This window comes from Bradysia coprophila, assembly GCF_014529535.1.
Source record: "Bradysia coprophila strain Holo2 chromosome IV unlocalized genomic scaffold, BU_Bcop_v1 contig_106, whole genome shotgun sequence".
Taxonomy (NCBI): Eukaryota; Metazoa; Arthropoda; class Insecta; order Diptera; family Sciaridae; genus Bradysia; species Bradysia coprophila.
In genome coordinates, this window is record NW_023503372.1 from 465,012 (window position 1) to 490,060 (window position 25,049).

Below are 25,049 nucleotides of genomic sequence, written 5' to 3' on the forward strand. Positions count from 1 at the left end.
ACTACTGATTTGAGATCAATCATCAATGGTTTTGTATAAAAATGGCGGCAAGAGTGATAGGTCTCGATGCCCTGAGTACGATTCACACATCCCTTGGTTCTAATGAAGTCTGCGGTTCCACTGCAGCCCCTTCACAACCAAATTTAACAAAATGATGGAAACGGGACACTCCACAGGTCTCCACTACTAATATGTATGAGTAATTTTTGTCTTCCTTTGCAGTGGTTATTTGAACTCACTGAACTCACTGCACCTTACATACTGCGGTTCCGTTCCCATTACTTTTTAAATTTTTTGTGAAGCGGCTGCAGCAAAACCACAGACGTCATTGTGACAGATGCTTATTTCGTAACTCAGGGCACCGACTTATCCAACGCACCCATTTGTCTACATTCCAAACGCTTCAAATTCTTGTCTAGTGTAACTTACGCTACACATTTCAGCGAATCTAGAGAATCGATTTTGGATCGATTTTTGCCTCGATTTTTACATCCCTGTGTGGTTTATATTCAATAGATTGTGCATTTGTTCGCATCTGCAGTTCGTCACGGCGCGCTTCAACTGTTCGACAGCTCTGTGTTTTGACAGTAGTTCTGTCATAATCTGGTAAACAACATTGAAGCCGTCAATCCGTGGCATTCTTTATCTTTTCAGAATGAAATTTTTTAATTAAAAATTAAACCGAAATTTAACGTGGCATTACACTTTTGTAGTTTTAATTTAATTTATTAAAAATGTCGTCATGGACAGATCCACAAAACATTTTCTTCTTTGGTTCAGCCTTTTTGGTGACATTTCTTGTAGCGGTAAAGTTTTGTGATGATTTCAGTGTGACTCAGTGGTAAATAAATTTTGTTTTGCCAATCGTAGATATTCATCTGCATGAAGGCAATAACGACACCCCATCCGATAATTAAACGTCACAAAGAGGAGGAATACTTTTTCAATCCAAGGACCAAAGAAAAGGAAAAATTTCCGACAATCGATTCGGATCCGGAAATTGATTTCAGCATCATCGTACCGGCCTACGATGAAGAGAAACGATGTTAGTTGATTCGTCTTTGTGGTTTTATTTCTCTCTAAATTTAAATTAATTCATTGGAATGCGACATTTCATTTCCGTATTTCTGTTTCACATTTACAGTGCCGCTAATGCTTGACGAGGCAATTGCATTTTTAGAGAAAAAGAACTGTACGTACGAAGTCATTGTAGTTAGCGATGGCAGTAATGATGCAACAGTTTCAGTGGCACTGAAATACTCCGAATTGCATGGCACCGGGAAGGTTAGAGTGTTGGAATTGATTGAAAATCGTGGAAAAGGCGGAGCGGTTCGTTTGGTAAGAATTTTTATTTAAATCAATTTCACGGTAGACTTGAGTGTGCACTCTATTCGGTGAAATTCCGGTGAAAACGTCATCTAATGACGAAATTGTTGCCTGATGTGACTCCACGAACATTTTCTTCTAAATCAACAACCTGAACCAATGCTCTCTCCAGATAGGCTCTCTCTTCGGTGTGCTAGAGAGAGCGTTGCTTGTATGAAAAAATGTGTCCATAGAAGGAACGTAGAGTGAAACTAGAGAGCACAAAGCTGTGGTGCAACTGAGACTATAAATTGTGAATAAACATCGAAATAAGCACACCATTTGGTACTAGCTAGAAGCAAACTAACTGGACATCAGTTACGTTAATTTAGATCTGTTGCATGTAGAGATTTGTTAGTTGGAAATAGGCTGAGAGGACTTTTGTAGCTTTGCAGACAGTGAAGGAGCGATTCATTTGAGACAAGTGGTCAGTTTTTAGAAGGAAAACCGGTAAATACGAAAGAGTTGTAGGTGTGTGCCAGTTACTTTAGCTGGAACCGACTAGGGTCTCTTTTCGGGTTCACCACGAATTATATTCTATAAAGTCATCAGGGTCCGCAAGCTTATAAATCTGAGCATTTTTTAAGAGATGCGCCGATTGTTATATTAGGAGGATATTAAATGTCTGAAATTGAGTGGGATCCCTACGAACTGACAACCAATGTTTCAGTGTACGCGATCTCAAGTATATTAACGTCCCCACACGAATTTTTCTTAATCAGTTTATCCATTTAGGGCATTCAATGTTCCCGTGGAAAGTACATCTTGTTCGCCGATGCCGATGGAGCCACAAAATTTGGTGACTTTATCAAACTCGAAGCTGAAATGACCCAACAATGGACGGAAAATGGTACGTGTTTTGAATGATCTTTCATGAATGATAAACTGTAAAGTGAAATTTCCCCAATCAGGTATCGTCATTGGTTCACGTGCCCATCTAGAAGACGATGCCATTGCTACTCGCAGTTTTTTCCGCACAATTCTAATGCATGGCTTTCATTTTCTGGTCTGGTTGTTTGCCGTTCGTGGCGTTCGTGACACTCAGTGCGGTTTCAAAATGTTTACTCGACGTACGGCAAGGGTGTTATTCCAAATAATGCACGTGGAACGATGGGCATTCGATGTGGAACTGTTATACATTGCGCAGGCGCTGCGGATGCCAATACGGGAAGTTGCCGTTAATTGGACTGAAATAGATGGATCGAAAGTAACGCCATTCTGGTCATGGTTACAAATGGGAAGGGATTTGTTTCTCATTTGGTTTCGGTACACGATTGGTGCGTGGTCACTGCAAAGGAAGCCACACCGATCGTAAACGAGAAATCGAACATAAACCCGCACAGTGTTCTTGTATTCGTTCCATTTTCTAATTTTGTTTTAGTAATTTTGGATTTTTCAATCATGAATTTCAATAAAATGCGAGCCATTCGTCGCAATATTAGTTTGCTAAATCCGCGATATTTATGTATTCGAATAATTGTGTGAAAGTGATCTCAATCCTCATGTTTTGCAGTCAATTCAATCGCTGATGCAATTTTCGAGTCTATTTCAACAGATTGAACGAATATTGGACATCCGGAGGATCAGTGTGAGGTAAAATATTTTGTTTAGAACACTGGGCTGCATTTTAAAAGGAAAATTTAACAGACTGAATAATCTGACATTGGGATTACTGTTTGTGAAAGGTTGGGCGAAATTTTATTTTTTAGCCTCGTACGAAGTATAAGGTTTTCCAACAATTCGTAGCGGAGGTAATTGCCTCCGCGCACCTAGGCCGTTTAGCTCACCGTTCACTTGACAGTTTGTTTATGACAATGAAAACGCCGCCTCTTTTCCTTAATATTTGAACAACCTGTCACGTACACGGAGAGCATAATTAGCGTAAGTGCGTGGAGTGCAAGACATTTCCTAAAAGTTATGGATGCCAAATAAACAAAATAGTCTACGATAAACAAGTGACCTTTTTCTAAGCCATTAGTGCGCTAAATATTTTCAACTGACAGTTGGACAAAATACCGCTGACGTCAAATAACAAATGTCAAAGACTTTGTGTAAAATGGACCCGTCATGCGTCGAGTTTTGAAATGCTGGGCTCTTTAATAGCTGAATTTTAAAAGGTTGTTAAAATTTATATTCTTCAGACAATTTCAATTTTATTCCAAGGTTATTACTTACAACACATTTGCACTAAGCTAACGACGAATGCAACTGCTACTTACTGTACGATGAATCACGTCGTACCCACCAGACGCAATGTGTCATTTCGATTAGAAATTGGAAGAGCAGCAATTAGTGTTTAGTTGTCTCACTGAAGCAACGCACTCCAATAACTCGTGCCTGTTCTTGGAGTGCGTTGACCGAAGTCATTTCATTTGTATTTTGCTATTTAGTGAGTTTACAACGCCATGAAAATCAAATCTCGAATACGAAAAAAAAAACTCAAATCTGGTAATGCAATTTGTAATTTAATGAGAGCCATGATCAAGAGAATCAAGAGAAAATTGAATATTGTTGACTTAATACTAAAACTAAATAGGAATTTTATTCTTATTTCTAAAGTACTTGAACGATAAATAATAGTCGACAGCAGTGTTGTTCTATCGCATATGAGTAACAGGTGAAAAGGTACCATCCACGACAAATTTCATTTGCCATTAAACCAAAATTAATATTAAAAACGTATTAGATCTTCAAATTTATTTAGGAGGGTGACTCCACCAAATTTCCTTCAAACTGTTCATTTATTTTAACCAATAGTGTGGACGTAATGCCATATGTAACCGAAAACATGAGTAAATCACAGTCAACAAAATTTTTCCTTATTCAACAACCATTTTAAATAAAGATGTCAGTGGCATCGAGCTTATGCGCGTCTGAATGGCACTACCTCCACACTTTATTTACCTTGGTCAAAACAACACATTTGCAAGCAAATTAATCTACTATTATTGTGCGCCGAATCGACAGAGGGATTCTTTTGAAAATCCACCTATCAAAATCGGACCAATTTCGTCTGGGATGGATATATACATGGTTTGAAAGGTCTTTGCCAGTAGACCTCAAAACAGGCCTCACACAGTCTCGAGCCGCACCTGGTTGCTGGTGGAAGATCTCCGAAGTTGGAAAAATAGTGTTTTTTATCCGAATTTTTTGGCCGTTATAAATGATCATTCCAAGTGAGAGTGGGCGCGTCTTAAAGCTGAGCTTAAGTACTTTCGGGTTCTGCCTAGTTTGATTAGATTCATTGATATATGTTTGCAAAAATTTGCATGATTTTTTTTTTTCAAAATCTGTGTTAAGTTTAGACAGGTCTGGGCTGGTACTGATGATGGCTAATGTGAACCTAAGACGCTAGTCGTAACATACATTGTCTAAGCTTTCCATAAATACCTCATTTGTAGTGCTGGTGATTGCTGGCGAGATTTACGAGTAGCGGTTGTATTAACATAAAATTCTGTTATGTCAGCAATCACCAGCACTGCATAATCAAAAGCTTAGACAATGTATGTTACGACTAGCATCTTAGGTTCACATTAAGCGTCATCAGTACCAGCCCAGACCTGTTTAAAGTTCACACATATTTTGAAAATTTTTCTTGCAAATTTTTGCAAACATATATCAAAGAATCTAATCAAACTAGGCATGACCCGAAAGAACTTAAGCTCAGCTTTCCAACGAGCCCACTCTTACTTGGAATGATCATATATAACAGCCAAAAAATTCGGATAAAAAACACTATTTTTCCAACTTCGGAGATCTTCCTCCAGCAACCAGGTGTGAGGCCTGTTTTGAGGTCTACTGGCAAAGACCTTTCAAACCATGTATATATCCATCCCAGACGAAATTGGTCCGATTTTGATAGGTGGATTTTCAAAAGAATCTCTCACACCATGTTACTTCATTATTTATCTTGTGTGAAATGTACACATTTTCAGAAACGAAATGAAATTAAAATTGAATCATTAAGGCCAGTTCATGGTCATATACATACATCGCAAATGTGTAAAGAGCCATGAACTGGCCTTAAAACGAAGTGTTTGCAGCAAATTACATGGTTGTTTTGTTCTAAGTACAAATTTAAAGATATCCTTACGTAATAGGTTTTGTTCCAAGTACCTGTTTTACCGAATAAAACGAGGTGAAGCCCAACCTATGGTCGTCTTTACTATGATGGCATTGGAACAAACCGATACTAATGTTTCTATATTCATTGATTGGGGCTGTGGCGCACGAATTTTTATTTATTTATAAAATAGACAAGTTTTGATATTGATATCATTCATAAAAATAAGTCTAAATATTGGGGATTATATTGTCGCATAGCATCTGCAACCAAGCAGATGAACAGATTTTCCAAGAGGGACCTGTGTATACAACCCTGTCAGTTTAAAAGATAAGAGTTGCCGGTTTACTATATTTTTGACACACATGCTCTAGTTGTTGACATTAATTTGGTTTCGATAATAAAATTTTTCCTCATAATTGTTTATTGACAAATTTTCATTAAAGAATAATATTTGACTTGTGCGAATTTCTATTAATCTGTTTGAAATGACCTTTTGCAAATTTTGCCACTGTAGAGGCTCCTATTAAATTGAACTTGTGGCGGTTCAAAAAATGTTGTTTATTTTGTGGCAGATCATATTAGATAGGCTAAATATCCGTTAAAATAATCTGTTCTAGTGCTTGGTTGAGTGCTATGATTGTCGGTTTTCATGTCATACACCCACAGTATATTATTATTATTTGCTTAAATAAGAATGGAATAGCCGTCGTTGAAAAATCCTATCCTCACCATCCTCCAAATTTTTGACATGTCGCTGCTGGAAGCTAAGGAGCTATACATGGTTCTGCTCAGTGTCTTAGATATCTCACATGGTTACCATGTCCTGTTTTTTCAAAGCTAAGAAAAAAAAAGTTATTCAAACTTTTTTTTTTATTATAAAGTAGTGTACCGGATGAAATGTAGTTTCCTCCAATCGTGTCAAAGACAGGCGGATCCATTTCTACTTTTAAAGGAAACAAATTACTAACAAATGTTTTCAAATTAAAATTTATTTGTTTTTACTTGTCCTATCGTTGTTTGCAATATTCGGCCCAAAATTTGTCGTATTTTCCCAAGCCGACGAAGTCTTGTTTTTAGTGAAATTAACGCTATCTCGGGGGACAACTTCGTTTTGCTTTTTTGACAACTCAGAGGCGTCTGGGGAGTCGACTTCGTTTGTCTCCATATTTTTGTCAAGTGATTGATTAGAATTTGATTGCACAGAAGACCAAGGATGTTTTAGAAAATTAACCGTAGAGTCCCAAGCGTTGCCAAAAGATCCTGACCTATTTTTCTTCCAACCAAAAATGTTGCTGGATTCCAGACTGTCGGATGCTGTATCACAGTCCTTATTGGCATGATTTATGGATTTCTCAATTCGCTTTAAACCGTTATGAGGTGTTTTCAGTCCTCCTTTTATAACGAACTTTTCTTCCTCACTACCGGAACCCACAATATCTTCTTTCAAAGGATTATCAATGCTAGATACAGCATCAAAACCATCAAAAATAGCGCCGAAACCACCGTCATCCGCTTCTTTTTGCATGTATTTGTCATTGTTCCGCATATTAAAAACATCATTGCGAATACTTCCCAACGAATACTCAATGAGTCTTAGTTTACTTTCGTCCCACACGTTTTCCTTCTCTGAATCAGCAACTGGCAATTCTTTCTCTATCATGCCAGATGAAGTAGCATCTTCATTAGAGGCATCTGTACCAGATGCAGTTTTTTCTATTGAAATGGTGATTCGTTAGAAAAATTAATTTAAATCTGTTATGCTCCCGAACAATCTCTGAAATAATACGAAAAAAATGCTTTATACTCGGGGGGCACTGTAAACAATAAGCAAAAAAAAAAAAAAAGTGGGAAATGTTGTCGCTTCAATTTAAACATCGAAATTAAATCGTCAGAGAATTTAGGATCATGAAAGTTAAAATAAACCTGGACGGTCAATAAGAATTTGATGCTAAAGCTATACAGTGAGTGTACACCAATGCACAAATGCTGATATAATTAAAAGATCCAAAGAACAAATACAACATAATCGAAGAACGCAACAACCGGCATTGACGAAAATGTATTCAAAAATTTACAATCAACTATTTTCTCTGGCACATTGTTCATACCTCTTCGAATTAATTTTTAATTCTTATATTTTTATGGCATAGGTGATCGGTAAGTTGTAATTACTATGTGTACGTTTTGCTTGTCAAAATTGACCAAATGAGAGTAAGTCACATAATCACTTGTATGAATGTACGCAATCGCATATGTACTCGTTGTGAATGCTAACAAACACTCGTTCGCTTCGCTAACTCATTCATAAACATTCACGTTGGTACTCACATAATCTTGCAAACATTTATATTTTTGATGAATTGACTCTCTGACTTATAATTTCATGTTACTACCTGGTCGGAAAATTATTCATTGTTGAATAATAGTACATTACTGCTATAAGGCTGTATATAAGAGACGTGAACATATACGAGCGCTTGCGTGAGTATTAGTACGAGTCTCTTATATACAGCCTTTAGTGAGGTATTTTATCGCAGTAGGCAAACATCTCTTTTTCTAGTGATATAATTTCGCTTGCAAAACCTTTAGCTCAGGGATCCCCAATAACGTTATTAGTAACCGAAATCATTTCGGCTACTCGAATAACGATATTCGATTACCCAAATGAATTCGGTTACTCAAATAACGTTATTCGAATAACGAAATGAATTCGGTTATTCGAATAACGTTATTCAGAAAACCGAATAATTTCGGTTATACGAATAACGATATTCAAAAATTCAGTTTCTTTTTAAAAAAATGAAAGACGGAGCTAAAAAACGAAATTAATTTCAATAATCGAATAACGTTATTGAAATAACCGAATTCATTCTGTTTTTTGAATAACGTTATTCCGATAACCGAATTAACTTCGGTATTCAAATAACGTTATTCGAGTAACCGAATTCATTTCAGTTATCGAATAACGTTAATAATAACGTTATTCGATAACGAAAATGAATTCGGTTACTCGAATAACGTTATTCTTGTAACGAAATCGATTTCGGTTATAACGTTATGGATGCCTGCTTTAGCTCTCTTGGGTAAATTTGTTTACTGTTATGTACGTCGCGTATATAGCGCACAATAGATACACACCGTATGCGATAAATAGCGTTGATGTAAATTCAATGATGATATGCGTCCACCGACACACTCTTGCCCAATGCGGTAAAATAAATACATATGAAAACACACACATACACATTTACTTGTAAATGCTTGTCTCCGCTAGAACTCCAGAACAAATTAAAAAAAAAAAAATTATCACTCCTAACTCTTGAACTAAATACCAAATTTGCAATGTTTATGTATTATTCGAGGATTCATTCTTAGTCGAATTCTGATATATCCGAACAACAATGTCAAGGTCAATTTGGTTGTTTGGCTTTTATCGCACTGAGTGCTCTATACGCATTCTGCACTAAACTCTATCATAGGCAGTTGAGTGAAAATTGTATTGCGACGCAGATGTATCTTGGTAACTTTCCACTATGATGAAATTGTTTTTGTTGTCTTGTGGCCGGAAAATGTGTCATTAATGTCTTGCTCAAAGCCGGTTTTTCTCATTTCCAGGAAATGATTTCCTGGTCACAAGACAACAATTGTTTTTCCTTTCGATTAAATGGTAATGGGGAGTGTAATGGTTATACGTTAACAGTCGAAGACATTTTTTAGTCTCATGGAAAACGATAAATTATCACGAACGGAAAAATTCGTACACAATTCTCAAAATATGACACAATTTGTTATGCTACTCATAGAGTTTTTTATAAAATTTACATACCAGACATTTTCGATTTCAGTTAAATTTCGTTTGTAAATCAATTTATTTTTGAGCACAATTTAATTATTTGAATTTGCTGTTTAACGTTCAACGTTCTACCTGCGACTAACCAAATTTTGTACGCTCTCGATTTCCTTTTCATTTTTCGGTAAAAAATATCTGCATTTCTACTACCAGACTGTTTCGGTATAGGAGAGAGTGATTGCTCTCTGTTAGAGATATTTTTTTTTTGTTCTACCTCACCCCAAGCAATACGGGCTATTGGAAGTTTTCGAAGAACAAATTGTTGAGCAACCAGCCATTTCAACGAATGATCTCTGGCCTACACCCAAAGAGTTCTGCCGGGAGCTGAAAAGCTGGCCATGATGCTGACACAATAGAAACAAAGTTGTAGATGGTTTCACCGGATTAACGCAACCGAACTGCCATTGGCAAAGCAAAATCCCTTTCTAAAATATTGAGAGTGCCCTTTTGATTGTAAATTCCTTTTATTTGATTTATCCATGGTAAATATATGGGCGGAGGTAATGCCATTCAGACAGAATAGTTCGATGCTAATGCCACCTGCACCCACACAGACGAAAAAATTGCTTGTCTGAACCACAGATAGGTGATCGAGACCAACGGTGTTGTTGTTTGAACTCAGGAGGTCCGAATAACTTATCACACCAACGGCCGACCGGATCGCTGTACTCTCATTGTCATATATTCGAGTATGTTACCTCTCCACACAGACTGGGACGAACGGAGGTGTGCTCCATATTCAGGGCACCAAGACCTATCCAACGCACTATGTCACCATCCGTGTACATTACCTGTGTTGCCTAGTGTAATTAAACAAATAACTACCGCCGAAAATTACCGGCAAAAATACAGCTAGTTACCGACAGCAGATAAAATACTATTTCAAACGACAATACATAGATGTCGCGGATAACCTCTTAATTTCCATTGACATTTCGTTTGTGTAATGACGGAGTTTATTGTTATTCATTAAAACGTCAGTTATGATAAAAGATTCAACAGTACTATTTATAAATTGGTAAAGTTTATAACGGAACTGAAAGACAACCGGAAGTTTGATAATTACAGTTAAAAGTGCCTACTAATCTGAAACAAATTCCGATATACGATATAAACGTTCGAGAATAGAAGTTGCAATTAAATTGCACCAAAAGGCTTACGGAACCAATCAAGAATTAGGTAAACAAAACTGATTCTAATTTAGAAATATAACATGCAAGACCGTTAAAACCAGAGTCCAAAAAATGTGCTTCCAATAAAGATAGCGGTGGTCCATCATCTTTAGACAGAGGATATTAAATCTACTATCTCAGCATTACAGAGACAGTTTTAATCGATTTTTGATTATCTCTACTTTTCTTTCGGGTGATCAACCAAAATTATTTTAGCATGCGTTAGGAAAATAACTATTTTCGCAACTAGTGACGAAAAGTAGGACTTTCCATTGCCTTTATTGCGAAAAGCGTTGTATGCAACCGATGTGCAAAGTACTTTATTGGGCTCTAGATGTGTAATTATGTGTGTCATAATACATATCGTGAGCCTAATAAAGTACTTTGCATCGAGTTGCATTCAACGTTTTATGCCAGAGAGGCATCTAAAGTTTGCATATTTTGTGAGTGGCATAAATAACTATTTCCTAACTAGTGTTAAAATGTCACGATTTCGTTGCGTATTTCTAACGTCGTTTAGGAAAAACAATGTTCCTAACTTATGTTAAAGGATTATTTTAAGCGAATTCGGTTCGCCTCCGGCTCGTGCTGGAAACCTCTTATTGGCTAAAACAGTCTTTTAGCATAAGTTAGGAAAATAATTATCTCAGTACCCGACCCAAAAATCAACATTACAACACTTGTGAAACGACATACTATTATTTTCAGGAAACATACAGACTACATGAAGCCATGGCAACCGAAGACGAGTATTTCATCAAACCAGAACTTGAAATCGTGGACGTCGCTCAGTGCGAGAGCTCATCCGAACCTTATGAATGCGATTTTTGTTTCTCGAATTTCAACCTTAAATCTGAATTAGATCGACACATGGCAACATTGCACGATGAAGAGACAGTCTCGAAGCAAGAAAACCAGCAGAATTCTAGCCACATATTACAGTGTAAGGACTGTGGAATGGATTTTGCGGATCGGAAACGTTTAACTGAACATGTGAGCCTTGCCCATAAGGGTTCGTCATCGAACAAACCGCACAAATGTACCATTTGCTCTGCATCCTTCAAACAGAAGTACACTTTGAACAATCACGTTCGGACCCATAGTTACGTTCGAGAGTTTCAGTGTGACCTATGCGACAGTGATTTCAAGCACAAGCGGAGCTTAGACGTTCATAAAAAGATTCATGCTGGCGTCAAGCTATTTGAATGTCAAGTGTGCGGACACGCCTTTGTCCGCAAGTATCATCTAACACAACATATCCGAACGCATACGAAGGAACGACCATACCAATGTGTACATTGCTCGAAAACGTTTAGGCAGAGTGGCGCTCTGCATGCTCACGTTCGAATACACACCGGCGAGACCCCATTCAAATGTGGCCACTGTCCAGCAGCCTTTAAGCAAATAAATGCCTTAAATTGTCACTTGAGATCGCACCATGGCTATGAGAACGCTCAGTACGAACACGATTACAAATGTCCAGTTTGTACGGCCTCATTTTCAAGTAACAGCAGTCTTCGTCTACATCTTACTGTGCACACCTATGATCGTAGTCACAAGTGTAGCACCTGTTCGGCGACGTTCAAGCATAGATCGAGTCTACGCAACCACGTTCTAACACATTCCAGGGAGTTTAAATTCAAGTGTACGTTATGCAAAGCGGGATTTCATTTGAAGCCGAATTTGGTCGAACATATACGTATTCATACCAATGAGCGACCATTTGTGTGTAACGTGTGCTCGACTGCTTTTCGGACCAAAAGTGCTTTGAATCGGCACATATTAACGCATACTAAAGAGAAGAATTACCAATGCGACATTTGTGGTTCCAAATTTGCTACATACAATTTAGTTAAGACTCACGTACTACGGAATCATGCGCGGAAAAGGTAGAATTTGAAGATTGTTAAATATATAAGTCTCAACTATCGACGGTCGAATATATGATGATTTGTTCAGATGATCTTTTGCATTTTATACTTTAATCGAATGGGCAACGAGGGATAAATCACAATTTGAATTCCAATTTAAATGGGCAAATTTGAGGAAATTTTCTGAAATTCTGAAAGGCATCTTATAGAAATGTGCTAAGTATGCATTGCTAAGGAAGTGTGAAAATAGCGTAGAAACATATCAGATGAAAGAGTAACTAATGAAACGAATCAAGAAAAAAGTGATATGTGACCAACTTTTGCTTCTAAACTTTAAGATCAAGCGCAGTATTGTCAAATTTTATTTTGTTATTTTAAAAGTCCAAGTCTTTGTCTTTGTTTTGGCCAATAGTGCATTCTGTTATATTTTGTAAAGTGAATCACTTCACACTTGCAGCGTTACAATTTCTGAAATTCAAGCTTATTTTCTTCGTAAGTTTAGTCTATAAGATGATAATCGCTCGCGTGTGTGAATAGTCTATAATATGCTGTTCGCCAGCGCTGGCAAGTAGTCATTCGTATTTAATAATAATTCTTCACTCAAGGAATTTTTAAAATTGACACATTTTCTGAGTTTTTGATTTTTCCATTTAAAAATAAGTGCAAATGCAAAATTCAAAAAAGAAAATCAGTAAACAGAAAATGTGCCGGTTTTCAAAATTCCGTGTGTGTATTGTATTAGCCGACGGATCCTTATTCATAAATCACAGTAACAGTTTCAAGTCAGAGTTAAGCGCTATAAATATAAGAAAGTAAAACAAATAAAATAACTGGGACAAATAATCACAAAGGTCACTAATCATCACCAAGGTTCTGAAGACTTTGTTCTGAATTTTGTCTGATCGAAGCTACCGGAGTCAAGGGATTTGGCTTAAGGCCAGGTTATGGTCCGATATATCGCACATATGTCAGGACGCATAACCTGGCCTTTTTTAAGGCCAGGTTATGGTCCGATATATCGCACATATGTCAGGACGCATAACCTGGCCTTTTTTAAGGCCAGGTTATGGTCCGATATATCGCACATATGTCAAGACGCATAACCTGGCCTTTTTTAAGGCCAGGTTATGGTCCGATATATCGCACATATGTCAAGACGCATAACCTGGCCTTTTTTAAGGCCAGGTTATGGTCCGATATATCGCACATATGTCAGGACGCATAACCTGGCCCTTTTTAAGGCCAGGTTATGGTCCGATATATCGCACATATGTCAGGACGCATAACCTGGCCCTTTTTAAGGCCAGGTTATGGTCCGATATATCGCACATATGTCAGGACGCATAACCTGGCCTTTTTTAAGGCCAGGTTATGGTCCGATATATCGCACATATGTCAGGACGCATAACCTGGCCTTTTTTAAGGCCAGGTTATGGTCCGATATATCGCACATATGTCAGGACGCATAACCTGGCCTTTTTTAAGGCCAGGTTATGGTCCGATATATCGCACATATGTCAGGACGCATAACCTGGCCTTTTTTAAGGCCAGGTTATGGTCCGATATATCGCACATATGTCAGGACGCATAACCTGGCCTTTTTTAAGGCCAGGTTATGGTCCGATATATCGCACATATGTCAGGACGCATAACCTGGCCTTTTTTAAGGCCAGGTTATGGTCCGATATATCGCACATATGTCAGGACGCATAACCTGGCCTTTTTTAAGGCCAGGTTATGGTCCGATATATCGCACATATGTCAGGACGCATAACCTGGCCTTTTTTAAGGCCAGGTTATGGTCCGATATATCGCACATATGTCAGGACGCATAACCTGGCCTTTTTTAAGGCCAGGTTATGGTCCGATATATCGCACATATGTCAGGACGCATAACCTGGCCTTTTTTAAGGCCAGGTTATGGTCCGATATATCGCACATATGTCAGGACGCATAACCTGGCCTTTTTTAAGGCCAGGTTATGGTCCGATATATCGCACATATGTCAGGACGCATAACCTGGCCTTTTTTAAGGCCAGGTTATGGTCCGATATATCGCACATATGTCAGGACGCATAACCTGGCCTTTTTTAAGGCCAGGTTATGGTCCGATATATCGCACATATGTCAGGACGCATAACCTGGCCTTTTTTAAGGCCAGGTTATGGTCCGATATATCGCACATATGTCAGGACGCATAACCTGGCCTTTTTTAAGGCCAGGTTATGGTCCGATATATCGCACATATGTCAGGACGCATAACCTGGCCTTTTTTAAGGCCAGGTTATGGTCCGATATATCGCACATATGTCAGGACGCATAACCTGGCCTTTTTTAAGGCCAGGTTATGGTCCGATATATCGCACATATGTCAGGACGCATAACCTGGCCTTTTTTAAGGCCAGGTTATGGTCCGATATATCGCACATATGTCAGGACGCATAACCTGGCCTTTTTTAAGGCCAGGTTATGGTCCGATATATCGCACATATGTCAGGACGCATAACCTGGCCTTTTTTAAGGCCAGGTTATGGTCCGATATATCGCACATATGTCAGGACGCATAACCTGGCCTTTTTTAAGGCCAGGTTATGGTCCGATATATCGCACATATGTCAGGACGCATAACCTGGCCTTTTTTAAGGCCAGGTTATGGTCCGATATATCGCACATATGTCAGGACGCATAACCTGGCCTTTTTTAAGGCCAGGTTATGGTCCGATATATCGCACATATGTCAGGACGTATAACCTGGCCTTTTTTAAGGACAGGTTATGGTCCGATATATCGCACATATGTCAGGACGCATAACCTGGCCTTTTTTAAGGACAGGTTATGGTCCGATATATCGCACATTTTGTTTATCTAGTGTCGAAATATCGCGACTTAGTCGCTCATTTCCGACACACTATAAACAAAAAGTTGTTCCTAACTTATGCTAAGAGGCTTGTTTAGCGAGCTCGATACCTTTCGTTCGCTAAAAAAAAATTCTTAGCACGCGTTAGGAAAAATACTATTGCATGCTGTGATTTCTGTGAAAAAAAAAACCGTAAAAGGTAAGAGGTCAAGAAAAGAAAATTAGACCGAACCTGAAGTAAAAGCAAGTTCAAACAGAGCGCGGCGATACCAAATGATTTATCACTTCGACGCGCCGGGAAGTCTCACCAGAGCGGATCGAAACTGATTGTGCGGAAGCATCGGGTCAACGTATCGTGCTGCAATGTTGAATAATATATGTACATGCCATGGTGAACGGTGAATTATTGTGCATTCCAATACTGATAAATATTACGCGTGCCAGCGTTGACCTAATTCATTGATCGAAGGTGTGGCGATTGATATTTACCGATGATTGATTATTCATACAACGTTGTCAATACGAGTTGTTCACATTTTCACCTTTTGTCGTCTCCTAGCAAGAAAACCACACAAAACTTAAATGGAAATGTCGTACTAAAGACCTGACCTATTCTGACTTCAATTATTTGGATTATATTTCACTTTGTCGCGCACATAAGGTTGTCAATTCAAAATTGTGCGCCTCGAATATGCGAATATTCTCGATGTGACAGTAAATGTCACTGAATGTTATTGTTCGAAATGTGAAGCATGGTGTTTACCAAAATGATTTCAAACACTTCCACTGTACATTGCTAAGCTAGTAAATTTAAAATAAATTTACAAAAATGTTGAAACCACTGATCCCAGTTCTGAACGTTCAAATCAGGCGGCACTTTGCGACCAAAATAAAAAAGTGCGTCATTCTACAGGACAAGGACAAAATACCGGGTAAGAATTGCCGACAATTTTTGCACATCAATCACAACGCAGTTTTAAGTCCAATAAATCCTTTTTCTCTATGTGTAGTTGACCGATATCCTCTCGCTTCCAAATCTGAACGCCGTGTGTATGTCTGGGGTCATGCAGCAACTGGAGCTCTCGGATACCAAAAATCACTCAAAAAACAAAAACTGAAACACACCCAATTCGTTCAACATCCATCCCGCCTACAATTCGCTGAAGTGCAAGACGTAATCGATGTCGCTTGTGGCTATGGATTTTCAGCTTTCGCCGTGAAACGTTCTGATGACATCAGCCTTTTCGGCTGTGGCATCAATACAGACTCTCAAGTCGGTTTCCACAAATTTGGAGGCGTCACAAATCGACCCATGGAACTGATGATATACCCAGCGCCAATAGCACTCCCGAAGCGTACGGATGACTGTAAAATTCAAATAAAAAGTGTCGCTGCCGGTAGAGCCCATTTGCTTGCACTATCAGAGGATGGTGTTGTTTTTGCAATGGGTAACAATGCGTACGGACAGTGCGGACGGCCGGTGGTGGAAAATGAAAAATACGCAGCAAGTCAGACAGTTCATCGAATCGAAGAATTGAATGGTACAAAAATCGCTGGCATCACATGCGGTCAAGACCATAGTCTCTTTCTGTTGAACAATGGAACAGTATTTTCGTGTGGATGGGGAGCCGATGGTCAAACTGGATTAGGTCATTACAAATCGGTCGATGTGCCAACGTTGATCGGTGGAGATATTTCTACGGAGAACATAGTCAAAGTTGCCGGCACTGTTGATTGTGTGCTGATGTTAAATGGTGAATAACGTTTACATTTGCATGTGTTATCTCAATGGTTGGACTCAACCTTTACTTCGGTTTTTATTGCAGATAAGGGCGAAGTGTTTGGGTTCGGCAATGCTGAATATGGACAACTCGAAACAGTAGGAGACAGTCAACAAGTCAATGAACCGAAATTCGTAAGCTTTACAAAAGGTTTGGGGAAAATTGTCGACATTGCTGCTGGTGGCTCATTCTGTATGGTTCTTAATGGTAAGACTGTAAAATAGTTGTGAAAGACCCATTAAGGAAGTTATCCCATTCGTGTCTCAGTTTCTAAATCCAAATCAGCCAATGTTGCATGAGACAACATTTTTGGCCTCAGTATAGCATTCTCTGAATTTTCGATCATTGCCACTCACACATCCCGCTCACATGGGACCATACATTTCATTTTTACTTAAAAATGTGTCTTCTCTACATTCAATTACAGAAAACGGTGACGTCTTCACGTGGGGCTATGGCATCCTCGGCCTGGGTCCAAAAGTCGACTATATAAAGGAACCCACTCAAATACCGGCAACACTATTCGGCCGAAATGAATTGAGCCCAGAATCTCGTGTCACTTCAATTTCGTGTGGCATTAGCCACATGGCAGCGATCAACAGTGACAACGATGTGTACATGTGGGGACGCAATAAACTCGGTTGCCTCGGACTTGGCAATACGGATGATCAATTTTTTCCGCTTAAAATTGCTGTTACGGCTAAAGTGTTGAAAGTCAGCTGTGGTGTGGATCATACGTTGGCGTTGTGTAAGCCGTTCATTTAATGAGGAGAGTTTTTTTGTGGAATGTAATTCACTGGACATTGTATTTAAGTGACGAAATTGGTGGACTAGGTCACTTTGTTGTCGAAATAAACAGAATTCTTAGTAGACAAATGAATTGGTTTTAACGAGAACCTTCAGCTGCCGAAGTAAGAGTCTGAAAAATTTGAAAACTTTAAGTTCCAAAAGATCTAACTCCTGAGAAATCCTTAACTGAAGGTGGACTCGGGATTCGACGTCATGCACTTCTGCTATTAAGCCTCGTTCCAATTTGTTTCCCTTAATTAGTGATGTGAGAGAAGAATTGTAGACCGATTGATTGATTTATTCAGCTACATCATGCACACAATCCACGATCCAGTCTTCACATTTCGCTTCGCAAATCCTTAAAAAATTGTGCTCTGTCTTCGGGTGACATTTTCCCAGATAGTGAGCGCAGCAAATCGTAATTCTTACATACATAGGTGTCATAGAACGTCTCTTTCAGTAGCTTTTCGTGGAAACTATGAAACGTGAATATCCACGCCGATAACGAAGCATCTCTTTGACCATTCACCGGCTTTACCACTTCCAAACGTCTCTTATACAGCAAGGGAGCTCCCTCGAATTTATCCAATGTATCGAGCATTTTTTCGTCAACATCATACACTTCGCCGAGTACATGCTGTAACGGGAGAGGTATTAATTCAGATGGAGTACACTTCAATTTATTTCATACATTTCCGATTCCTGTTTGGTCCAGCAGGAATGGTACTTCGTATTTGGACGCCACAATCAATGGAAACAGCTCTTCTGTTCTGGCCTCACACACAAATTCAGCCTTACCATTTTCGCTCTTTTCCAGCACATAACTATTCGGACAATTCTTTTTCAACGTCCCGTATACAAAGACATACATTGTGCAGAGAGGGGAAGCAATGACTTCGATGGTGCCGTTAAGTAAGGTGCTAATAATAAACGTAAATCGAAACAGAAACTTTTCGGCTGAATAAATAGAAAGAATCAACAATCAAAGTCTAACTAATCTGTCAACTAATAGGCTAACACAGCCATGCACACACATTACACGCAAACCATATCTAAATATGTAACAAATTAGCGAAAAATCGTGTCTTGGTCTCTTTACCGCAACGATGATACCCTCACACATTTTCTGAAAGGAAAAATTAGCGATCCGATAGTCTAACTGTTTCTAGCGAGGTAGGAAACACGCACGGTCCGATAGTTGCTCCAGCTGCACATAGTGACTCGAAAGAGACCTAACTCAATTTTTTCCTTTGTTATACTGTGAAACTTCAACTTGACAGGAGAACAAAAGAAAAAATTTGATCTCCTTTACGTCGCTATGTGTAGCTACAGCTACTCGTGATACTAGGGCGTACCAATAGTTTAATAAAGTGCAGTTTAATGTGTGACATTAGCAAATTATAAGAAAAATGAAATTTTATCGATTTAGCTCCGTTACAATAGACTGACAATGTTTTCATTTTTCGAAAGTTGGTAGCAGCAAGTTTATTATCAAATGTTCAATTCGGTTCTCAAAAAGTCATACGAAACAATGGGACCGACCAACCTAATGTTATGTCTTATACACTTATCGCGTTGAACAAGTAAAACAAAATCAATAATTTTGTATCGTTAGCAATGTAAACACCTGATTTTATTATCTCAGGCCTTCCTTTTCAAAAATTATGCATCGTCAGACTGTAAGGTGGATTACCCCGGCACAGCGTGACATCATAATCATAAAATAAAAATTCAGGTTTTATCGGACTGAAATCTGAATTTGTCTCGATCAAATATTGTTGATTCGACGTCGATGCATAATTTGCAGAACAAGTTTGAGAACATGATAATATTTTGGGAACTGTGTCATCTGTTACCGACAACTACGACAAAAATAAGCGATGCACTCCGTCAAAAGTGATCTTTCAAAATGTTACAACTAAATCGATGTAATATATTTTACTTTACTAGTGAGGTAATGTGGCCTTTCCCTCGCTAGTGAAGACCCTTTCCCTCGCTCGTAAAGTAAAACGCCATACTTTACTCGTGAAATAATTTGATATCTCGTATCCAGATGAGTAAAAGTATCCGAGAGCCACTGGTATAGTAATGTACTATTTCATGTGTCGGGGCCGAAAATGAGGGAGTTTCGAGATTTTTCTCGGGTTTTCGACCCCTTACATGAAAAATTTTTTGAGTATCTGTTTTGGACGATTGATTTTAGGCACTTTCGCATGTAGCCCTCACTTCGTTCGGGCCACAACTCGCGAAATTGCCTAAAAACAATCGTCCAAAACAGATACACAAATAACTATTGTTTCAAAGTACCAAATATGCTTGAGTTATATAGATTCGGTAATTACCACTCACTTATAGATACTGGACACTACAGTCTGCAACAAAACGCACCTAGCTTTGTAATAGACTAATCGATTTCCCATTTACCAAGATGAGTTTTAAGACACAGCAGGTCCTACACTGAAATAATTATTTAATTTTTATCGATTTTAGACTCAAATTTGTGGTGAATGTTTCTGCAGTTAGGAAAATTGGAATACTGTTTAGGAGTTCCTATGAGGAAAGCTTTTGTATAATTTTCCTTGTTAGATTGGTATACAACTCCGTGTGAACCTTAATAACTGTTCAATTCCGAAAGGAATCCTTTATGAAGAATGCTAAACTTAAAAACGATTACAAATTTGTTAGCTTTAAATAGATTTACTTGTGACTTGAATCATCTAACGAATTTGTAGTGGTTATAGTCGTCTCACATTCTAAGAGGATTTTTGTAAGAAAATACATCACGAAAGCCCCAAATTTAGACTCTAATTTCATCACACCCCCCCTGAACAAAAATAAAGTTTTACCGAAATGCACCCAAAAATTTATTGCTGTTCTAAATAGAGGGACCCTAGAGGAGTTCAAAACGATGGTCCGTTAAGCTGGACCAGATGCTTCCCCACACCCATACAACTAAGGAAAAAATTGTATGGGCTGGGGAAGCATCTGGTCCAGCTTAACGGACCATCGTTTTGAACTCCCCTAGGGTCCCTCTATTCAGAACAGCGATCAATTTTTGGGTGCATTTCGGTAAAACTTTATTTTTGTTCAGGGCGGGTGTGAATTCAGCTGAGTTTATAATCCATGCCTCTTAATGGATACAAATATTGCAAAACTAAAAAAACCTTGAACCTGTAGTCTACATTTATGCTTGAACCACACTCTCTGCTTTTTCAGTTAATGATTCCTTTCATCGTACGGCGTTCTCCATCTCCACTCAAATGCGATAAGAATATGGCGTTTTGTTGACCGTATGAGACCGTATGATGACGGTTCAGGTGAGAAAATTTTCATTTTTTGAACTCTTGTTTCCAATGATTTAATAGAGTATAGATTGGCCCTTCGTAGAACATTTTTTTATTAAATTGAAGCCAAAGTAACATGAACTTCTTTCAGTAATTAAGCCGAGATCAGATGTATGGTTTGGGTAGAACCACCTAAATTAGGTTCTTATACCCCAAATATACATTAATCAATATTCACTTCAAAAAACATCTTAGTTTATTCCTAGATATCAGTCGAGTACCATAAAAGTACCATAAATTTTACACTGAACTTTTGCTTTACTTTTAAATGTATGAAATGCCGGTCTACTACACTTTTATGTCATTGCTTGTTAACAAGCGTTTTTTGTCTTTCTTTTTGTAATTGTCACTTGGTTTCACTCGCTTCGCTCTTGTTGGAAGTTTCAATTTCATCCCTTGGTAAACGAATAACCATTCTTTCTTGATATAGTAGAATTTTGCTTATCAGGGCCGTGGCTAGCGGGTTTTCTCAGACTGAAAACATATTGGTATATGATGGAAATTAAAGAAAACCCGGTGTTTCGCAACTCTCAGTATGGCCTAGGCAGTGATCAGATTTCCTGTTAGTATGATAGTGTTGCATGTACTTTTTGAATTTTTCCACTGTCTCAAGGTCACGCCGTTGATCATAACACTTCTATTGTGCGAATATGTTGAATTGGCTCTTCATTTATATCACACATTGTTTAGTCGAAAAAACGATGACTAAAAAGCTGGTTTATTTCTGCATTCATAAATACTTCACAATCAACAAAATAATACCTTTTGTTGATCATTAAACTAATATTGGGGTATGCTTCGAGACTAAACACAATACAAATGACGCGACGTGTGGGTAAAAAGTTTAATTAGTCGGAGTTTGTAAATAATTGACTTTATTGTGCATTAAAATCGTAAAAAAATGTTTTCATGATCCAACTTTTATTTGAATTTTATTTTGCACTCTATATAGTTAGTTATAAAGAATTAGTCGTTCATTTCAAGTTTTATAATCACAAATAAAAAGAAGATATCGACCAGATGATAAAATGAGAACATTTGTATGGAGTGGACCAGCTAAAAACAGCTGAAAAGAAATGCGTCACTTATTTCAAAGTCGCCGAATGTAACTCAAGAATTTTAATAAAAAATTGCTGGCAAAGTCCCTGGTACGGTACAAACAAAAAAGTTAAACGACAATTCACCTCCAAAATATGTTAGTTTTCAATAAAGAAAATGTGACTTATTTGCAATTATCTAATCTATTCTAAGAACAGCAAGCAATTCACGCAAATTGTTTACCATTCTTAGTGTCACAGAGCACGTAATTGTAGACTTTTCATTGAATACAAATATGTAAGCCAAAGTGCTTATACAGAGAGAATTATATGAGCCGACAATTTCAATCCAATTCATGCTAGTATAGGTATATACCAATGTTTATTTTATCGACAGTACCAGTCTACTACAGTCCGAGAAATATAAGTTTCGACTTATTCATTGATTACAATCCCATTCATTCAACACACATTATCAACAATTAAAGGTATTACCACGTGGAAATCGAATGTGTCGAAACTTATGTTTCTCTGACTGTATTAGCACGTCCTATATAAATGTGTCGTAAGTCGTAATGTTGTTCTCAGACGGAAATGAAGAAAAGAATTTAGATTGAAAAAGTAATTCTCTTACAGTATGATTGTTTAGATGTCGATACAAACAACAGAAATAGTTTTTCTAATTAAAGGACTTCAAAGTAAGTAACATTTGCACGACAGAGTAAAGTTAACCAGGCAGGATTTGACTATGACCCGCTGATTTGACTATGACCTCAATAATCTAGTAGTTCTATATTTTTTCTGGTTTATTTTACTTTGCCGTAACATATGACATTATGGAAGACTGATAACGACGTAATATTCATAGACATGTTTCTCTTTTGAGATTTATTGTGGTTTCTAAATGATTCCACACAAAATTTGTTGAACAAATGAAAATCTAGATTTTTATTTTAAAGTTTGTTTTCTTGCCAGTCGGGATAAAAACTCACTATTTCGCCAAAGTCTGTTTAATTATTCATTCTTGTGGGCTTGTGGCGAGCGCGTGCCTAACCAAAATTCAGAAAATAAAAATCTAGATTTTCATTTGTTCAACGAAATTCTTGTGAAATCAGTTATACCCTCATTCTTCGATCGTGCTAATAGTCACCGGCCCATATTAAACCTAAAGCCGACAGACTTAATCGTCCCTCATCGAATGGTGTACTTTCGTTAAATTTTGCACAATGACGGCACTTTACAGCCAACATTTTTATTTTCACTTCGATCAGTGGTCGTCATTTATGTCGAGTCTTCCAACGATGTGTGTCAGCTTAGATATTCTTTTAGGACTCTTCTAACTCTCAAAAACAAAAGTCGTAAAACAAAAGTTTTTCGCCTTGCAAATTCTGACAATATTAAACCAGTCTCCATTCGCGGCCCGATGTGGGAGGATGAAGCCTATGGCTCATGATCTGCATTTCTTATTGACGAATGAAGTACCTCTTATCAGTGGTGTTGCCAAAATTAGTGTACTAAAATTATGATGCATTGTCTTTGTTCAATCATTTTATTATTGTCTCCGATAATGCTTTCCGCGTTCATAACAATAAGTGTTCGCAAACTTGTTTTCATTTTTGTACGACGTGCCGAGAAACTTAATCATCAAAGTTATGGTCTGGTTATGACGTAGACGTACATTACTAAGAAAAAATTTGAAAAATATTTTTATCAGTCGCATTTAACGCTGGTATGTTAAAGGTCACCAATTCGTGAGCAATAATTCTTTTTTCTTCTCAATTAAACTTTTGAATTTATTTAAGAAAAACCAGATCGTTTAGAGAATCGTCGCATAAATTACAATTACAGAGAATAAATTACATGATTCAATATGGAACGATTCGGTTACGAAAACCAACCACTGATGCCCTTCCAAGCCTTTTCAGCGCCATCAGCAATGGTTTTTCCAACATTTTTCGCTCCGTCCGCAACATCTTCAGCTATATCACTGACCGTGTTATTTGAAAAGTATTCTTTGGTGGCCACATAACCCGATTTCGTTTTCTCAGCTACAGCATTACCCACTTGTTTTGCTCCATCGACTGTTTGATCGAACACTTTCTGGGTCTTCTCCTTCCAATCTGGATCTTCAGTTGCTAAGGTGGTTGTAGATGTTGAGGTTGACGGTTCGTCAGCCAGCACAAAACTAGCACAGATCAGCAGCACGGATAAAATGAAAAAAATGATTGCCCTGAAAGGGTATGTCCATTAAAAACGTGATGCATTGAAATCTTATATTTAATTAACAAATTTTCTCTACGACACGAGAAAGAAACCACTTACTTCATTATTGCGTTTTAAACTTGTTCTTTAACTCACTGGCGAAATTGAACTGAGAACTGATTAACGTTTCGAAAGTAAATTTACAACAATATCGCCTCAATGTCATGAAACAAATTGATCGCTGGAGAGGAGAGGTTTCAACACTCATTCAGCTGATGAATGAAATTCACGAATTTAGTGCGAGTATAAACATACAAGCAATGAAGTACCTACACTACACGTAATGGCAGGTTAAAGTCGGTTGAATTGGAATAAAGTGTGCGTATATAAATGAATAGCCACTTTATGTTGCAGTGTCGTAGTCACAAAGTACTTATATAGTTAGTGCGTTAAACGATTACACAAAGATGAACTATTTCGATTCATTTTCAATTTGAACAATAAATTAAGTCTGCAGTGTTCTGAATATATCTCCGGTCAGAGTCGGATCTAGACCATACTTACAGGTTGAGCGCTCTATCGAAAATTTAAACACCATAAGTTGTAAGTGCGTGCATAGGCGAGCAATTTTATTTCTAGCTAGGTTTTTTCTTTATTCCATTTTATATCTCGCAGAGTTAGTTCAGAGTTTAAGTTTAGGACGCATATTCCTGTA

The 25,049-nt window shown here is 37.9% G+C and overlaps 6 protein-coding genes across 9 annotated transcripts; 3 read left to right on the plus strand and 3 right to left on the minus strand.

Annotated features, from left to right (window-relative positions):
* The first annotated feature begins 586 nt into the window (after positions 1-586).
* Positions 587-2,816, plus strand: LOC119070929 (dolichyl-phosphate beta-glucosyltransferase). Its single transcript, XM_037175473.1, has 5 exons — positions 587-806; positions 871-1,045; positions 1,145-1,338; positions 2,101-2,215; positions 2,277-2,816. The coding sequence occupies exons 1-5, from the start codon at positions 735-737 to the stop codon at positions 2,678-2,680; spliced, it is 960 nt and encodes a 319-aa protein (XP_037031368.1). The 5' UTR covers positions 587-734; the 3' UTR covers positions 2,681-2,816.
* Positions 2,817-6,067: 3,251 nt separating this feature from the next.
* On the minus strand, positions 6,068-9,366 carry LOC119070932. Of its 4 annotated transcripts, none has more exons than XM_037175479.1 (4): positions 9,258-9,366; positions 6,443-7,144; positions 6,321-6,371; positions 6,068-6,268 (listed from the first exon to the last, which is right to left on the minus strand). In XM_037175479.1, exons 1-4 carry the CDS (start codon positions 9,262-9,264, stop codon positions 6,237-6,239), a joined length of 792 nt encoding a protein of 263 aa, XP_037031374.1. In that variant the 5' UTR covers positions 9,265-9,366; the 3' UTR covers positions 6,068-6,236. The 4 variants fall into 4 exon arrangements, with proteins under 4 accessions (XP_037031374.1, XP_037031373.1, XP_037031372.1 ...); XM_037175478.1 differs by having other exon boundaries at positions 6,321-6,374; XM_037175477.1 differs by having other exon boundaries at positions 6,321-6,374; positions 6,434-7,144.
* An 877-nt stretch (positions 9,367-10,243) lies between these two features.
* Positions 10,244-12,406, plus strand: LOC119070926 (zinc finger protein 501-like). The gene is made up of 2 exons (XM_037175469.1): positions 10,244-10,460; positions 11,162-12,406. Exon 2 carries the CDS (start codon positions 11,186-11,188, stop codon positions 12,344-12,346), a length of 1,161 nt encoding a protein of 386 aa, XP_037031364.1. The 5' UTR covers positions 10,244-10,460; positions 11,162-11,185; the 3' UTR covers positions 12,347-12,406.
* A 3,503-nt stretch (positions 12,407-15,909) lies between these two features.
* On the plus strand, positions 15,910-17,828 carry LOC119070936 (RCC1-like G exchanging factor-like protein). The gene is made up of 4 exons (XM_037175482.1): positions 15,910-16,113; positions 16,192-16,935; positions 17,008-17,169; positions 17,390-17,828. The coding sequence occupies exons 1-4, from the start codon at positions 16,011-16,013 to the stop codon at positions 17,725-17,727; spliced, it is 1,347 nt and encodes a 448-aa protein (XP_037031377.1). The 5' UTR covers positions 15,910-16,010; the 3' UTR covers positions 17,728-17,828.
* A 194-nt stretch (positions 17,829-18,022) lies between these two features.
* Positions 18,023-18,814, minus strand: LOC119070938 (putative gamma-glutamylcyclotransferase CG2811). The gene is made up of 3 exons (XM_037175483.1): positions 18,732-18,814; positions 18,443-18,671; positions 18,023-18,388 (listed from the first exon to the last, which is right to left on the minus strand). The coding sequence occupies exons 2-3, from the start codon at positions 18,620-18,622 to the stop codon at positions 18,089-18,091; spliced, it is 480 nt and encodes a 159-aa protein (XP_037031378.1). The 5' UTR covers positions 18,623-18,671; positions 18,732-18,814; the 3' UTR covers positions 18,023-18,088.
* A 5,083-nt stretch (positions 18,815-23,897) lies between these two features.
* Positions 23,898-24,674, minus strand: LOC119070939. The gene is made up of 2 exons (XM_037175484.1): positions 24,455-24,674; positions 23,898-24,362 (listed from the first exon to the last, which is right to left on the minus strand). The coding sequence occupies exons 1-2, from the start codon at positions 24,457-24,459 to the stop codon at positions 24,017-24,019; spliced, it is 351 nt and encodes a 116-aa protein (XP_037031379.1). The 5' UTR covers positions 24,460-24,674; the 3' UTR covers positions 23,898-24,016.
* Between the last annotated feature and the right edge of the window lie 375 nt (positions 24,675-25,049).